This window comes from Lepisosteus platostomus, chromosome 1 (genome assembly GCF_059453375.1).
Source record: "Lepisosteus platostomus isolate fLepPlt1 chromosome 1, fLepPlt1.hap1, whole genome shotgun sequence".
Lineage (NCBI taxonomy): Eukaryota > Metazoa > Chordata > Actinopteri > Semionotiformes > Lepisosteidae > Lepisosteus > Lepisosteus platostomus.
In genome coordinates, this window is record NC_142611.1 from 20,020,551 (window position 1) to 20,039,386 (window position 18,836).

Sequence of the window (18,836 nt, forward strand, 5' to 3'; positions counted from 1 at the left end):
ACAGGACTTAACAATGTGACTTTCCATCTTAATTTCTCTTACCTCTCAATGCATTTTACAAGTCACGGTAGTCTTGGTTACCCTGTTAAGTTTCTTGTAATCTTTAATGAGTGGTTTATAGAATGAATAGATTGCAATTATACAGCACACACAAATCAGCTAAATTTATACAGCTAAATTTCAATAGGAGAGAAAACAGTGACATTACACTATCACATTAATGTTTTAATTTCTATTTAATTATTAACCAAAGTCAATTTCATGTACAGTATATAACACAAATGGCCTTCACGGCATACAACGGAAGCACCAAGAATGTCATTTTTACAATCAGAAAAAAGCTTTTATTGCTCCAGTGCTTGAAGAATGCAGTGAGCTGTATGAACAAGGTTATCTGTAAGCAAAGAAGGTATGATGAACTTCAGTTCTTCTTTTCAGTAATTAAGTCAAAGGGCACAAATGACATCAACAGAGGAATAAACGTAAGTGTTGTTACTAGAGAAACAGCTAACAAATCCCAAAGAAGCAATTCTGCATATGACACTGGGGGGCATTCTGAAAGGCATAATAATGCCTGCAATGTCAACACCACCCTTGTCCTCATGGGTAAGAGTCAGCCTTGTCAAGCTGTTTGAAAAATTTAAATCTCAAAAAACAAAAAAGGAATAAGCTTCTGCTTTATTACCTGAGGTTCACATTGTGTAAAAAAGTCAGTAAATTAATAAATGGCTAAAGGGTATTAGAGCTCAGAATAGCTGATGTATTAGATGCATATTTACAAAACATGCCTCTAGGTCTCCAGTGAACTGTTGAATGAATGCAAGTGCTAATTTTGTCAGCTTCCCACCCATTAAAGCAACAGGTCATTATTAAGAATGTTGTGCTTTTGTACAAATATTGATGCACCACAAGCTGTAAAATAAAAACCTACACTTGAGTGAAAATGATTCGTGGCACAATAAAACACTTGAAATGGATGACAGATTTTAGTGGAACACAAAGCAGCCTGGAGTCAGGCTTTTTCGCTGACTTCTCTGAGTGATGCCAGTTCTTCTGTCAGCATTTTCTTTTCCTTCATCTTTGCAAGCACGGCCTCCATTAAAAGTGTTGCGAGAGGAATCTGCGAAAGAAACAAAACAATCAAAAAACATGTTCTGGGTTTGACATGTCGCTGCTCTTCTTTGTTTGTGGAGATCAGTTTATAACATGAAACTGAAGAAAACAATAAAAGAACTAAGTATTGGAGAACCTGTAAATCAATCTAAGAGTACCAGGTAGTAATGTTGCTATGGAGTACTGAGGTAGTACTGCATGAAGATATGAAGAATGCTAGTAGCATAGAAACAATACATCATAATTATTCACTCAAAACACTATTCTACTTCATGCAGTTTGTAATATTCTGAAGTAATTCCAAAGCACATTAAGGAGTAAGAGCATTAAGTCACCAAATCAAAGACATTTTTGTACTTCTTCATTTCCTTTTTCTTTGATTACATTTCTTATTAACACACTGACACTCAAAAAGCTGAAATTAATTTAATTGGACATCCAACTTTTGGGTTATTTCAAGTATTTGAGAAAAGGTACTAGTATAAAAACATAAAGTATATCATTACATTATAGTAAATGTATTATAAATACATACATTATACTGTATATACTGTTGTAAATTCTTATCCATTCATCTATTATCAGAAAACTGACTATTACAATTAAGAATCACAGTAACCAAGAGCCTATCCTTTTATCACAGGGATCAAGTTGGGATTACAACCTGTACATGGTGCCAGTCTATAGCAGGGTGCATTCACATGCACAAGCATACATAAAACATTCATTGGTTTTAAAAATGTATATTTCTGAGGTAAAACATTACTGTGTTTGTTTTCTGTGTGGATGAAAGGGTATATTTAACAAAGCATGTTCCAATAACTCATTTTAACATGTAGGCCGACAACCAGAATGAACCAGAATATGTCGATATACTATTTTATTCTGCATAATTATTGCATTCAATTATGTAGGCTTAATTCAGAGCAGCCACCTGAAAAAAAAAGAATAATAAATATCCTATCATTCAAACATCCCAATATCTAGCACCTGTGACTATCCTGTTGAGCTGCCAGATCATTTGATAGGCTGCTGGTTTTTACAGCTGTAATCCATTTATAATGCAGAATTGCAACTTTGCCAGACACTGCAGGAGTCTTTCCTCAGCCTTCTTTAAAATTTCAGCATCCTGTGTTTGGTATATCTAAAGGGTTCCACAAGATATTTGAGCAAATACAAGTCAAACAGCAGCAGATATACAGTATAGGTATAACAGTCACAAACTGGTGATGCTAACACAAACTTATCAACTCAGCCATTAATTACATTGCAGCTGTAAGGGATTAGTGGTGTAGTGGCTAAAAGCAAGTTTATTTTCCCCGACGTCCAGGGTTCGAACCTCATCAGCCTTTCTTAAGAAAAATGTTATTGCAGAGAAATATACATACAGTATCCACCTTATCAAACAAAATGTCCTTTAAAGTCTCTATGAAACACTTCATCTGTTAAAATATAGATCTATATTTAAAATAGACTATTCTATGAAAATGCCTAAAAGCCCACTTGGGAAATCTAGCTGGAATTGTTTGCTGTAGTTCATATTTCTTTCACTGTACCCTGGTAAGTCTTCAAACAGAGAAGTACAACGGGAGCCTTTATAATTCCACAAAGAAATGTATTTCTCAAAAAAGGAGAAAACAAGATTTCAGAAACCACATACCTGTAATCTGGTATAACTACTTATGATAACTGACAATTGTTTGGCTGTAGAAATCTACAATATTAAAATAAGTAGCAGTTTCAGGTAACACAATTACTGTACTACACCAAGCACTTTCAAATTGAATAAACACACAAGTTAGTACTTGGAAAATATTTAAACGAATTTTGAATGGCCAGCTACTTTTTCTTTTTTGATAATCCCACTCGAAATCACTAATTCCTCATTGGTTTGACCAGCAACAGCGACCCGTGAGAATGCAAGATCACACCAATCTTCTCATTTAAGATGGGCCTTTTCTTGCTTAGTGCATCAACTGTGCGTACTGTATATTCACATTTTCTTCTGAAGCCGAAGATGGTCAAAACCACCACAGAAAACGGCGAATCTAGTAATATGTTCTAATGAAGTGAATGTTCTTTTGAGATACTGCAAGCTTCCCTCAAATCACTTTTGAGTTTCATTTTATTAAATGTTTATACAGCTTGTTATGGGGACAGTGACTCAGCTGGTTAGAGCATGGGGCTGATTAAACATTTAATAGGGAATCTTACTCCCAGTAGAAATAAATGGGGGAAAAAGCTAATGTCAATAATAAAGGCCAGCTTACAGTATGTGCTGCTTCAAACTGCTTTCTCATTGTTAATGATGGAAAAGAAACATATTGACATTTTTGTTGAATTTCCCTTTCTCCTTCTCTTCAGTACAGATTTATGGCCTTTTACTAGAACACCTGAGATACTTGACTTTTGAGTGTTGTTTTTAGTTGAAGTGCAACACCATTTTGGACAATTTTGTTGTACTGTCTAACATTGTCTGTTTTAAATTAGTTACTCCTTACAGGGTTACTGCAAATCCTGCAAACATGATTACACGGCAAAATTTAAACTGCAAGCTCTTTTAACATATTATGAAGTCCACTGTGAGGTGAACAAATATCTTGAAACAGTGGATTCCAAGAACTGACTAGTTGTAATGCACTGTGGTAGTGGCATTATTACATTTAACCAAGCCATAAACCTGAATATCTTCGGCTTTGTTTCTTACTTACATAGCAACATGTACTCTGAATTCCATCATTACAATTGCACAATGTAATTCTATATGCAATTTTATTTTTGCTTTCATTGTGCAATTCAAAAATTGCTTTCATTGTGCAAAAATACCTGTAAGTGTCAACAGATCCCGAAGTGTCTTTGGACCAAATTCTAGTTTATGTGATGAGCAGTATGAATTAAGGTGTCCACCAGGCCACATCAAAACTCATTGGCTGTTTTCTCTCTCCTTCTCCATCTCTCTTTCATGCATGTTCTGGGAGTTCTAGTTAGTGACACTGAAGGAGCCAATGGCACCAGGTGATTTCAAAAGAAACTGTCTCTGCTGGTACTGTAACTATTTACCTGTCAGCATTAACATTCACTGGCTATTTAATAAATCAGGTTCAAAGAGGCCTTGGTGAATTTATTTATTTTGTTTCTGTGTACTTCATGTTGAATATAATTTTGTGTTGTTAATGTACTGGGCACAAATTCTAAATTAAAATAATGAATTTTCCAACTTCTGAACCAAAAGCACAGGCCAAGAAAATAATTACAGTACATCCGACATCATCAAAAATGAAAGAAAATGAAAAGCTGATGAGAGGACAAGATTACCATCTTATTGAGCGCTTCATGGATTACTGATCATGTTAATTATGTAATATGCAATAGGAGCAAGACTGTCATTCATCTTCAATGAGCTGATCAATAGGAGAGGTTATACTTATCTTCAGGGCATTTCCCCTCCAGCACCACAGCATTGCTCCTGTGAATCACACCTACGAGACTCTGCTTAGGCTTGCTAGTCCAAGCGGAAACACAGTGGCATGTCTCGTTCATGTCTCGTTCATTAAAGGAACAACTCCCTCTCGGGGAGTTCAATGCTGCATCATTTAGTAAGGTGTCTGGTGTAAAGCAGTCTTTCTCCTGAATACATCAACAGCAAAATATAAAATGAGCACAGAATTCTGTAAATAGGCATAAAAAACACAGTGATATGTGTTTTTGCAAATGGTACAAAATTCACGTTGTAGGAAGAGATACTGTAAACAAGTACATTGCTTGTTTTCTGCAAACTGAGTTCTTAAGATGACTTATTAAACACTGACCTTTATTCTGTTGTTATATTTGAATATACATTAATGAAAAACACAAAAATATATGGAAAAGATATGAATAATAACTCATGATTGATCTACATTCACCTGATGGTAAAAATGATAACTTAAGATAACTTAAGAAATGAAACAGTACACTATGTTTGTCCAGAACACAAATGTTAGAACATTATCAGCTTGTGGCATTTAAAACAGAAAGGGAAAATCAAACTACTCCTCGTATTCTATGTTCTGAAAAGAAACGCACACTGATACGCCTATCAAGATTATTAAAAGAAATACCACACATGCTAATTATAGTTATTATTGAACTCAGAACAGTGACAAGAGCAGCACTGCTTTTTTGGTAATGTGCCCCAGTATCTCTTCCATTAAAATGAACTATTTCTCAGTTTTATTCGTATAAAATATACAGTAACAAAAGGTTCAGCCATTCATCTTCATGGCTACTGTATATTGTAAGAATGAAAAAATATTGTACAAATGAACAAATATACAGTAAATGTTTGGTTTTATTTGATTATTTGATTACATTGAGGTGACAAAGTCTCCATTATTATGTTTTGATAATCAGTTTAGGAGATATCAACTAGACTGGCATTTATGGCTTTGTCCTTCATTACTGAATTTCAGTTTAAATTCTGCAAATTGGATGATTACACCGAGCTGAATCCAGTCAGACAATGCTGAAATACCAATGTACTTTTCTTCAAACGTTAGCATTAAAAAAATAATTCACAGAGGTTTAAATGCTTAACCGTAGCAATTCTATACTCCTGGCTAAATATATAATTTACGAAATCACTACATTACATGAAAGCACCACACATACAGTAGTATGTGTAACTGAGCCTGATTCTCAATGGCTTGATGATTTGTCAAATTAAGACATAGCTTGACACTGCCTTGTAAAACAAGTGCCAGAGGAACGACCAGTATTTTACCTAAGATAATCTTCGAATGCTGCAGCAATAACATTTCAGAAGCAAGGAAATGGTTGTAAGATGATGAGTCCTGTCTTACTTGACAGGCATTTCACTATTTATTCCATGGAGAAAACAAGCCTTTTGTTGTCTTTGTTCAACCACTCATATCAGTGCATTATTTTTTCCACAAGATTCCAGGTTGGAGAATAAGAGAAGAAGGTCCTGTACAGTCAGGTCAAGGATCTGGAAGCTGATGTCAACAAAAGAAAGGAAAGCAGGGAGAGAGATCTCTATGCAGGGCAAGGTTTATATAATTGAAGCAGCGAGGGTTTGGGTGTTAGGGTGAAATCTGACTGCAGATGGAAACACTCTTTAATAAGAGCCCTAAGGGGATATCATGCACTTATTAACTAAAGTATGTGACCCTGAATTGGATGAAGTGGTTAGAAAATGAATAGATGGATGGATAGTTTACTAGACTCCTGCCACTGGGCAAGCTAAGAAAAATTTTCTGGAACCAGACATACTGTACAGTACAGTATGTCTAATCATCATACCACTCTTAGGGGAAAGACTACAGACCTGTAAGTGACAAACAATGTTTCCAAGTACTTGCATACAATAAAAAACAGGGTTAACACCACACATTTTTCTATTTTAATTAAAATAATGCACAATGTGAAGGTGTTTTACCGGCCAATTTAATGACACTGTAGTGTTGATAGTGCCTCAGGCAATCCGAAGGGCACGAACACTACACAGTAAAAATATTTCCCCCTGTGAATTATCACCATTAAGAAGTAAACTTTTTAAGGTATTGATTATTTTGTCCTTCTTTAGAGGGTAACAAAAGCATCCTAAAGTCCAATTTGTGTGAGATATAGACAAGAAAATCCTGTAGCAAAACAACTGAAAATAAAGCCCTTTGAGAATCATAGTCCTAATAAACAGTGCTGGAATACAATTTAGTATTATGTGTGCTGATCATCCTTTAATTTAATAAGAGGCCAGCACTGAAATTTTGCAATCCCTTGTTTAAAACATTTCTGGATTGTTTGACCCTCTTTGACTGCTCTTTGGAAAAACACATATCCAGCATAACATCACTTAAGCTGTGTTTCACTACTACTTTGTGTCATATGTTATTGTGTGCACAATACTTCACTGATGTAGTTATGAACAATGTGCAGTACTAATTTGTTTCCCCTACCACAACGTCAGGCAATCTATAGGCCAGATCCAAGAGCACGGAAATGCAGTGAATGGGTGAGATACTGTATATGAGATTTCAACTGAAGTGGTTTCTTAGGCTGTACAAACATTTCTTGTGTAATAAATTATTATTTGTTATTGATTTCTATAGCACACCTCTGCTTTGACCCTTGTAACCCTCTGGTATGCAGACTTGGGGGTTTGCCAAAGGAAGTTGTTAAAACATGGAATGTGGATACTGCCCAACAACAGCTAACCAGATAACCAACCAATAGTTCCTAACTGTGACTCAGATTAAAAATTTTAAAGGCAACCAGTGAATCAACAACAGCAAAAATAAAGCACACAAGTGAACACAAATGAAAAGCCCTGTTGTATATCACTCAAATGTGCAACAAACATTTTCACACATGGAAGTATTGCCAAACTAACACAGAAGCACATCAGGAATGAATAAATGCAGATCTTACAGAAGAGTCATGATCCAGCCACAAAGACCCATCAATCAATAAATCTTTGATCCCATTAAGCTGCCTTTTTTAACCTAAAGCTATCACAGCTACAGACTGAAAATACAGTCAAATCCTTTTTATACAAAATGACTAAAAATGAGACTCATTCACCAAAACACTGATTGATTACAAAACTGACCTATTTGCACCTTAAAGGGGAAAGCCGGTATGAAACAAAGTCAGAAAATCTATCCAAAACTGCAGCTGACAAGTTTATTAGGTCATTGCATCTAATTGTATTCTCCAACACATTTTCAGAATGTTGCATTACACATCTAAAAAAAAAAAAAAACAGTTTTCTTAGTGCATCTTCCTAAGCAACAGTATGAAGGGCCTCTTTCTCATGTAACCCCAATGGAGTATCTGTAAATGTACTGACATGGCCGTGTGGAAACACCAACAGAGGTAAAAGTAGTCTCTTGCAAATCACTAGGCAGCAATGTTCTACATTCATAAACTAATTTCCACCTTTAATTGGCCGCCCCCTTGATTGTTAAATACTGTCAATTTGCTACAGTTACCTTGGAGGTAGGTGTGCATACATATACAAGTAATAGGTTTATTCCATGCTGAAAGAAAGAAGAAAGAGAACACAACGTTTCTCTGACACCTGACACCTGAAGAAGGCTCCAGGGCCGAAACGTTGTGTTCTCTTTCTTCTTTCTTTCAGCATGGAATAAACCTATTACTTGTTCCTTTGCAGCCTACGAATGCTGACGCAGCTACCCACCTGTACATAAATATATGCATTGTAACAGATGGATAAGACTGATGAAAAAATAAAACACTGGTAGCTAGATTACATAACATACTGAGAAGCATAATTAATTTTACCATGATATTTGCACAATTATACAATAACAAAACATACTTTTCAAATGGGTAATGTTACACCAACGGCACATAAAGAAATTAGACAATTCACCTATTCTACATAACATTTGAAAGATGGCTAGAACCCATATACAGTATATGTATACAGAGATACAAACTGTGTATGATATTTGAGACATCAAGTAATAGATTTTCAGATTTAAAACTAAACCACACTATTCCTACCATAATGTTAGTTTGTGAATGGGAAAATGTTACACGCAGACCAGAATTTGCACTTAAGAATAGTTTACCTGGCATACCAAACTCTTTGCAGTCTCTCAAACTACGGGTATAATATTAAGTATGGGTCTAAGCTGACTTTCACCTACAATTTATTTAGAAAAACTAAAAACGTATTAATAAACTACAACAACAATGCAGAAAGTGTCATACTCAAATTGTTAAATCCTATTTTAAACTATCAAAACACTTGCTGATCTTACTGTTTGTCTTCCTCAAATAGTGAATCATCTTCTGGCTCCTGAATGAGTTGAATTTAATTAGTTGAATGTGAGGAAGGACATTGCTGCTCATCCTGTCCTTAATCATTGATGGTAACGCCTTCCATCATGGAACATGTTTGTTTGAACATAACAATTTACAGTATATCATACTATCATATTACTCTAGTTCTGAGGCTCCAGCAACAGCCACAGTGCACAATGTACTGTATTGTCTAAATAATGTAGCAATTTCATTAGTCATTTATCCATTCACAGATTGATACATATACAGTATGTACAGTACATACCCCTAATAAATATCAATACAGTATATACAGTATTTAGCAATACAGGACAGAAAACCCAAGATTATATTTATGATTGTGAAATATTGCTGCCTAGTGACTTGTAAGAATTTTTTTTTAGATCAACATGATAACATTTTGGAGATTTGTTAGAGGAAAACTTTTTACACAATGACCTAAAAGCTCCTAAACTCTGGTTTTGGAATATTTTATTATTTTTTATTTTGCACTGGATGTCTTCCCTTTAAAGACAAAGGAGTACCATCAATGCAGTAAGGATGTTCCTTCTTTCCCTAATCTTTCTTTCAACCAGTAATGCTTTGTTAAGCTTTCTGAACCCACTACTTATGAAGGATCAGAGAAGCCAGATCATATTGCCACACCAAAACCACACTGATTTCTTCACTTTATTTTTAAAGCAATTAAGAATGGACTAAATATTTCAAACCTGTTAAAGGCTCAATTTTGCATTAAAAACATGCTTTCAGGTAGGGGGATTTTGGACTGAATAATTTTCGCTAAAGCTCCAATCTATTCTTTTCAATACTAATTATACACCAGTGATGAAGCTGCTTTCTATCCTACCCCAGAGCCCACAGAGACTTATATGAAAGGGAATATTCACTCTTGGGACAACAGATACAGTAATTAAAATGTTTTTTTTTATGTTGTTTATACCATCAGGTCTTTGCAACCTGTGCTGTTAAATCTGACCTACATACACCTAAGATTAAATGAAGACGCATTTGCGGCCTTTGTTTTAGTTTATTTTTATCTAAAGAACAGACAGATAAAAAAAAACAAAAGCAGAACATTGTAAGTAAGTGAAGCAATTTTCCATAATATTCCCCAGCAGACTTGACAGAACACAAGACATTCCCAGTGCCACTAGCTCAATAACTGCTTCTGGACATACTGTTTGGACAGGAGGCTCCTATACTCAGATGCTTGGCTAGAAGTGATCATTCACGGACATCCACAAAACCATGCAGGCATGTTATCTGTCACCAGAGCTTCGGGCATGCAGCATTATGAAGGTTGTGTGACTTTTGCCTCAGCCACACCTGGTGGCACCTTGGTTAATTTAGTAGAATTGTCTGGATCTCTGCAAGTTCCTTGGCCTAATCTTCAACCTGCAATCTCCAGGCTGAAGGACCAAAGTCTTTTGTAAACAAAAGATGACACTTTTTAACCCTAACTGTTGGGAGTATGAAAAAAGCTATCCAACCATGTTGTTGAAGCCCATACCCTGGTTTCTTTCAAGAGATGACTGAATGAAATCCTTGGATCAAATAACCACTAACTACTAAACAGGCCAGATGGGATGAAGGGCTTCCTCATTGGTAACCTTTCTTATCTTCTTAATTCTCCAGAACCTGTTTCTGTCTGTGTTCCTTTGCACTCAAACCACAACGGATTTCTTGAACCGTTTATTCTGAGATAAGTGAAAAAAGGACAAAAGTGGTTCCCTGGTTAGTTTTTGGGACAACATTGCTAATGTTAAAAATGCTATTGCTTTCTCAACATTTTCAAAGATTAATTCATATTCATTCATAATGTATGACAGATGTATATAGTCTCAATGGTCCATTATTGTTTTGGGGCTTTAGTAACATAAACATAACTAAATGCTTGAAAACCACCCAAAATGGGAAGAAGCCATCAGGGTAAGCACATTAAAGCAGTAGCAACAAATGAAGTCTATCACACTACAGTCATTTTTGACACAAACATTTCATTTTCTACTTCAGGTTTCAGAAGAGAGCTTTTCAAAATGTACAGTACTGTAATTAAAAAAAATAGTTCTGGAAAGCTAGTATTCAAGTTTGGAAAGCTAGTATCCATTTTCAAGAGATAAATGTCTAAACAGAAACAACAGTGTAACTGGAAAAGGCAAGTAATGAAATACAAAACAAATATCATCTACATGCAACACACAGCTGCAATGCTTCAATACACCCTTGTCATCTCACAGCCCCTAAAACAACTGGAGCCTGACAGACCTAATTCCCCCATCTCCTACTTCTCTTATCTTTATTCAGATTTGGCTAACATTTTAGAGCCCACCCTCTTTAAGGTATTTCCTAAAGACCTTTAATATCATAGAAAAATAAACATAAATGAGCTCAAATACAAGACAACTGCATGGGGCAATGCAACTACAACTGTGAGCAGGTCTTTTTTACACAAAGGGTTGTCTGTGTCTGAAACAAGCCTCCTAGCCCTGTTGTCAAAACAGATATTCTGATATCCTCAGATCACTTTGCTACTAGCAAGAAAACCATAAACATTTCCCAAACAGCGTACTCTAATTTCTAACATTCTTACTGTCAACCAAAGAAGACTTATGACAGTTTATACAGTCCAATATTGCAGTCAACAGGACACATTTACATTCCACTTGATGATATAATCTATTCACATTTCAGGACAGACTATGTTGACTGAACCACTTTTGTTCTGTGCAAAAAAAGACAGTACCGAGTTCTATAAAAATCTAAAAATATCCATCTACAAATAGCACTATTATCACAACAATAATTTTGTAATATATTAAATCTTTCCTGTGCACACAGACATAAATCAAAATGTCCTTTTTTCTTTCATATAGTCTCCATGGATCCTGCATAATGCTATGGGCTGTTTTATTCCTCATCTCAGATAGCTTACTCCAAGGTGGTGTACAGTATGAAGTACACGTCACATGAACAAAAAATTAAACAGAAGAGCAAGGAGAGCTGCACTCTTGAAAAAGATAAATACTGGAAATCATTGTTCTCTTTTTCCATTTCGAGACACTAGGTGGACCTGTTTAAACCTGTGCAGGAAAATTTCTCCCATGAGTCCAATAGAACACAAACATTACTGAGCAACTGGTACCGTGCTCACCCTAATGTACCAGTAAAGCAGGCTGTACAAGTAATAAAAAATAAAGAGTCAATGACTTTTTAAATGTTATTGTGCTGTCAGGGTGGAATAAAATTAGCTTGAAAAATGATCTAAAGGGATACGATGCAGTTCATTATGTATAACAGCAGAAGCAGCCGTATCCCAGTGTTCATAAAGACTGCTCCATTAAATTTACCTCCAGTCAATAATTAGGATTCCACAAATAAACCCAGGCAATTAAATCAATACTGCTGGGCAATTACCTTCTGGAGTCCTGACTCGGTGGCACAGAAAGACACTATATCTTAAAATACATTATTCACGGTATGACGCAATTGTATGCAGGACCCTTCGTTTACTTATAATAATTAGAAGGCAGCAAGCCAGCTTTCTTGGTGAACAGAGCTGCAGTGACCCTCTTCAGAGAGCCATTCTGCTTATTTCATTAAAGGCCACTGGTAAAAACCAACAACCGACTATGAATTAATGCAATTTATCACCCAACTTTTAGTACACATGTGAGGCTCCCAAGCAGTTGCTATCAGACAAGGGTGATGGAAGCACAGTTGCTATTGAGGACACTAATAAGGCATTCCTGGCATCTAAAATTGAACAATATTAAAAAAAGACAGATGTTAAGACAAATAAAATATTTACATTATACAGCAGTTTCCACATTTATTCATGGCCTTGAAGAACTGTGACAAAGATGACATGGCAAAGACAGTGGTGGTATACATCAGGAGATTTCAACATGTACTGTATGAATTAAACTGTGATAAAATGTATGAAATGGAATACAACAACAGCATTACTTTAAAAAGCATACATTTTAATTATGTTAAAATATATTAATACCTTCTTAATATGTATAAATATTTAATATGTATAGTAAATATCAAGTTATTTAAATATATATGCCAGTAAATATAACATTTAAATATATATGCCACTAATATACCATGCTCTTAAATATTATCTGATCATATGCCTGATGACAATAAAAATGGCACATATTTGCCACATAGCCTCTAATTGACTTATGATTGAATTGATTGGTTATATGAAATTCAAATTAGTTTTTGGAGCCACAGCAGCAATACAATTAGCACAGCACAGGGAAGATCATTTTGAAAAATAATGCCATCCTTTCAATATGGAATAGAAATGGATTTGTTGTGGTTTAGGATTGTTTTGCATTCTCTGATCCTGCCCTTTTTAGAACTGAGGGATGGATGGTTCCCCGATGCTTCATATGAGGATATTACAACCAAAAACCTGGTTACTTCTTCTAAGATGCTTGGAAAACCAAATAGACTTTTTAGTTGGATAATAACCTGAAACACACCTCCAAATCTACTGCCAAATGGGTAGGGGAGCATAAAATCAATGCTGTTTGGCCATCACAATCTCCAAATCTCAATCTGATAGAATACATGCTGCTACAAACGAATGAATTCAGAACTGATTTAACAGAATGAAATGGTAGGTTTGACAAAGAATCTCACAGAGCACACTTTAGGCAAACACAGGTTACTAAAGCTGCCTGTTATCTGTCTACTAGCACTTACATTGTTTAACATCTCAGCCCTGCTGGCAGTTAGGACAGAAGAGGCAACCTGGTGACTAATAGGTTTGATATTGACACTGCCATTCCAGTAATGGAGCTTTGTTACTGAGGCCAATTCACTAACAGCTGACAGTGACAATGGCTCAAGAGACTTCTAGTGACAACGTATTGAGAGTCTTAGAGCACTGCTGAAAAACTAAGGCCTGTAGTTATCTAGAAAAGACTGTACATGATATTCGTGTTCTAGATCTTATATGAATGTGAATGGGATGGAATGGTGAATTTTATTGTACAGTCACTCTGACTGCAGAGGGAAAGGTATCTTTTTTTAAAGTGTTTAGTAAACCATAGCATTTGATTATACAAAGAGCCTACAAACTCAGTGACGTCTATTGTACAGTACCTAGAAGACAATTTCAGCTGAATGAAGACCAATGGTTGGACAACTAATCAGACCATATTGTTCCCAACTTATAAGGCTTCCAAAAGGTAATGTGGGAGATCCATGGTAAGAAGAAATTAAGTAAGTTTAAAGCACAAGAGGAGAATTGTAAAGAACAGACCTCGGCTTTACAGCCTGTCCTTACCACCGGATTCCCCCTTTATGGACCAAAACTGATCAGATATTGGACACAGAGGATACTTAGACCACCTGACTTGTCTGAGTATTCCTTAACCAGTGGGGTGTGTTATTATTTAACTTTTATAAATTGCTTGTAGTCAGGCCAATGGCATATTTAACTATTGCCAAACTTCTTCTGTATTAACACTTCTGCCCCCTTAACATTAACACTTTCATAAAATGCCACCCTATTGTGAATTTAATACTACAGTATGTCCACAAAATTGAAACCAATACTTATTAATAAAATTAATAAGCCACATTGGCACAATATTCTTTCTGCATAAATGATTTGGTTCATTTGATTATCTTTTGCTTCATTTAAAAAATTGTACAGTTTTTGCAAGATTATTTTCTCCACAACAATTAATAATTGAAAAGAGTATTTTAAATTAGTACACAGCTTAATAAATGGCATACTGTTTTCCAACAGTCAGCTTCATGATGAATAAATACATACAGTATTCAAATAGAGACTTTTGTCTAGTAACATACTGTAACGTAAAATAATAAGAGACACCCACACAGTATTGACATTAAACATACATTTGTAATTAGAAAAAAACTTGTTGTTTACAATCGTAGTGTGAAATGATTTACTAGCTCAAAACATAAAAACCCTATAAGGTTTTTAATTCATTGGCTCCCACTACGCTGTGTTTACGAAGACACTCAATATGGTGCTGTCCTAGTTAGCTGTTCCACTGTCCATTTATGAGCAGGACAGCCCAGAATTCACTTGAAGTGCTCCATTGTTACATTCCAGCTTTAACCCGAAATAACCACAGACTTCACACATGCAGAAGAGAAGAAATGCACATGAACATCCTCAATTATTTTCTAATAAAGGAAAATATAACATCCTTTTGAATACCTTTCTAAAAAATTATAAGAAAGTTCTTAGAACAAACACTAACATTTTTCTATGCTAGTAGACCAATACCACTTAAACAGTTCTCCTTTCAGCTGTACCTACAGTAATACAATTGAAGACAGATACGTTAGAATCAGTAGTCCAAATCAAATGTGCAGACTACAAACTGAAATATGTTTTCTCCGTAGTGCAGAAATCTTAAAATTCTGATTCAAATCCAACTCACCATGATATTTTAATTATACTTCTTCAGCATCCTTCAGTATCTTACATTAATACAGTTAAGCTACACAAAGTGAATTATAAGGTTTTGTAACCCTGGCAAATATAGAGTGTACAGTGTTTTGTACATACACCAGGCCAGTGTAAGCAATATTAAGGTCACATATCCAGCCACTTGGATGTCAGTGCTAAGGGTTGGCGTGCTCCACAAAGTACATCTAGTAACACAGTAGATAAGCTGATCAAAGTCTATACCACAGCTTTTTTTTTGGGTTCCACATCTGCAGACAACCACTTTTGGATATACAAGCAAGCATGAAATGTGAACAGATGTTTTGCTGAACTTAATTACATTGTGAAGAGCAGCAATATTTTTTTAAAATAAAAGAATGTAAAATCTTTATCGAAAAGAAGAAAGAAATTTTGGTTGGCTTTGCTTTTATCAAGCAGTCAAAGACATCTTTGTGACTGTGGTGGCCATTTACACTTTAATATATAATGAAGTGGACAAACAACCCAAATTATACAAAACTAACGATGTAAGTACTATTACTGTATTTTGGCTGATGCTTTTATCAAAAGGGATGTTTGCACTCATTTATACAGCTGAGCACTTCACTGGTGGAATCTGAGTGAACTACTTTCCTCAAAGGTATAACAAAAGTGTCCCGATCCACGATCTGAACCCATGACTCTCCAGTTCAGAGTTCTAACCACTCTACACTTGCTTCAGCACACCATGCTTCAATATAATTTAGACAGATTTTTCCTGAGTAAAGATACAAAATACATTTTTATACTTAGAACAAACTTTCATGGTGTCTCTGAAATCCTTCAAACAATCACATTATTATAGATGGATAATTCAATATCCTGTCCAAGTGCAGTCTTCCTTTGGATTACTGTTACCACACAAGCCCTGCGTAGCACATTTTGCAGTAACTGGCATAATCCACACAGCATGTCATGAAGTCATCTCTGTGCTCTTAATAACACTATTTTTTCTCATAATGATGCTCATAATAATGAGCTTAGCATTTACTGGCCAAAATGGCAGTTCAAAGAGTACAGTTAATCACAGCAAAGCTAAAAGTCTAGAAAGTACAAGGCAATTATTATAGTTGCAAAGGGCTGCACAAAGCCGTTTGACCTTCACATTCTTATATTTAAAATTAATAAATTATTTGCAGCAAACAAATGTTAAAATGTATACATACTGGCTTTTATACAATTACAAACAAAATTCCAAATTAAGTGCAGAATTAATACTTTTACTTAGTAAATCATCATTCTAAGAGGATAACAATAAGGTAATACATTCACAGCGCTCTCTGGCTATTTGGTACGCTTAAAGAAGATTACATCGAGTCACGATCATACATGACTGTATGTATAAAATTTTTCTTCTCTGTCTTCTGTTTTTTGGTCATGTGCTTATCACATTAAGACTTGGAATTTTCTTTTCCTTTTTGTAAAGCTACCAAATCATTCTTCAACATCAAAACATCACTCCGGCTACGCCTTTCTTTCTCATTTTCTCTGTTTCTCTCTTCTAATGTGTTTTGTTATCATTTTGTTCCACATGTACATGAATATTTGAGATATTGCTTCACTCTATTTACTTGAAATGGATCATCAGTGCACCAGTGTCAACAGGGAAACAACAATGTTTGTTTAATAACAGCATATTTATTTTTTAGAAACAGAAAAAGGGTTATTTTGTGTGGGGGGAATGGTAAACCACACTAGACATCAATCAATATTGGAAGATTTCCTGAAAATTTTGATTTTTTTTGTAATAAGAACAGCATTTTGATCCTTTTTTAAACAACCATACAGCTTTCAAAGCCTTCTCATATGATATTTTCAACAAAAAATCAGAGGAAGAGGAAGACCAGATGCACACATACAGGGCCTGCACTCACTCTCTCCCTCTCTCTTCCACAAAAATCTCACCTGCCAATAAACTGCCCTTGATCACTTACAAGAGCGGCACAGTCCCTGCAGACTGTCTGTTTATTAAGAAAAGGGGAAAAAAAACTTGAAAGAGAAGAAAAAGTATCACACAGGTCACCACAGCAGTCTCAATGGACTCCTCTGGGATTGGAGCTAGTCTCAGTCTTGTCATCCGCTGAGCAGCCTTCCACTCTGCCCAGAAAATGTCGATAGGAATATGTTTGAGAGGGTCTCTGGTGGACATTTTTTCATTCTTCCTGCATCGACAGGACGCCAAATCAATATTTAGTTCCCACTAACAAGCTTCTCGCGGTCTCAGTAGAAAATATTGTGTAGAATACAGGATGGCAGAACAGCTATCAGCTGTCCGGCTGTGAGGAAAACATGAATTGACTGGATACAGGTCTGTGGATAAAGGTCACCAAAATCTGTGAAGTGCTCCTCAGGTGTCCTGTGCAGAAATATCTAGCACCAGTACTCACACATAACAAAGCATTCCTGTTCTCTTATTTTCACTTCGTTTTTCTTTTGGACGTGTATATGTTGTTTCAGAGGATCAGGCACTTCTTTCATCACTTAAAACTAAGTCTATTCTCATTTTGTATGTAATGAAATCTCTTTTATTCATCCTTACTTTCATAAAACCTACAGTAGATACTGTACACACAAGAACATCCAGCATTTAGCATTTGATTTTATTCGGGGATATCTTTTGAAAATGTGCAAGAATGAATGAATGGTTACCTTGGTTGTAACAAAATAGAACCCTGTATAGCATCTTTATTTAACCTGAACAGTGTTTGAGAACCTTAGAGATACAATCTGCATTTGAATCTTTTACCCTGTTCTAATCTCTTTGTGAGAAAAGGAGAAAAAAGCATATTCAGTTTTTATTCCTACCTATCTAGGGGAAACCTTTTTTGTTCTAATTGTTTTTATATTGTAAATTATGGTATCATATTTAAAAAATGGCACGGCAAGAATTATACCATAGTCCTTTTTGCTTCTGAAGTGAATAAATATCTGCACATCAGTAACACATGGTGTTTTTTTAAAAAAAGATCGCTTTAGCATCAGCAAGATCACACTGAAATTCCACATCAGTACCTGCTGCTGGAGGATGTTTGCAATATGATCCAGCCAGTCCTGGTCTTTTCTTCTTTCTATTTTGGCCTCTTCAGTTTCCTGTTAATAAAATGATAAAAGTGGATAAGAAAATCACTTTGATGCACGCAGGTCTGTTGAAGAACTTTCAGCTTTTTGTTAAAACATCACAAATGATTAAATAATTATGAAAACATTTTAATTTTAAGGTTATTGGGAGTGGAAGGGTGATGGATAAGGGTTCAAAATTAAATACTTATAAATATAAAATCCTTTACTACCCTTTTATTACACCGTATATAGATTTCTCTAATTTCAGTGTCTCCCAGCTGATCGTGAGGCATCAGCGCTGTGCATTTCCATTCGCTCTGAGCATTTTAACCTCACATGCCGC

General features: G+C 35.4%; 1 protein-coding gene across 2 annotated transcripts in view; it reads right to left on the minus strand.

The window, feature by feature from the left end:
• Nucleotides 1–212: 212 nt before the first annotated feature.
• Nucleotides 213–18,836, minus strand: part of cntln (centlein, centrosomal protein) — a 196,646-nt gene continuing 178,022 nt past the window's right edge. For both annotated transcript variants that reach the window (XM_088626946.1, XM_088626938.1), the window contains 2 exons: nt 18,446–18,523; nt 213–1,120 (listed from right to left, as the gene is read on the minus strand). In XM_088626946.1, the coding sequence (XP_088483072.1) occupies nt 1,013–1,120; nt 18,446–18,523 (186 nt within the window). In that variant the 3' untranslated portion in view covers nt 213–1,012. The remainder of the gene's footprint in view (nt 1,121–18,445; nt 18,524–18,836) is intronic.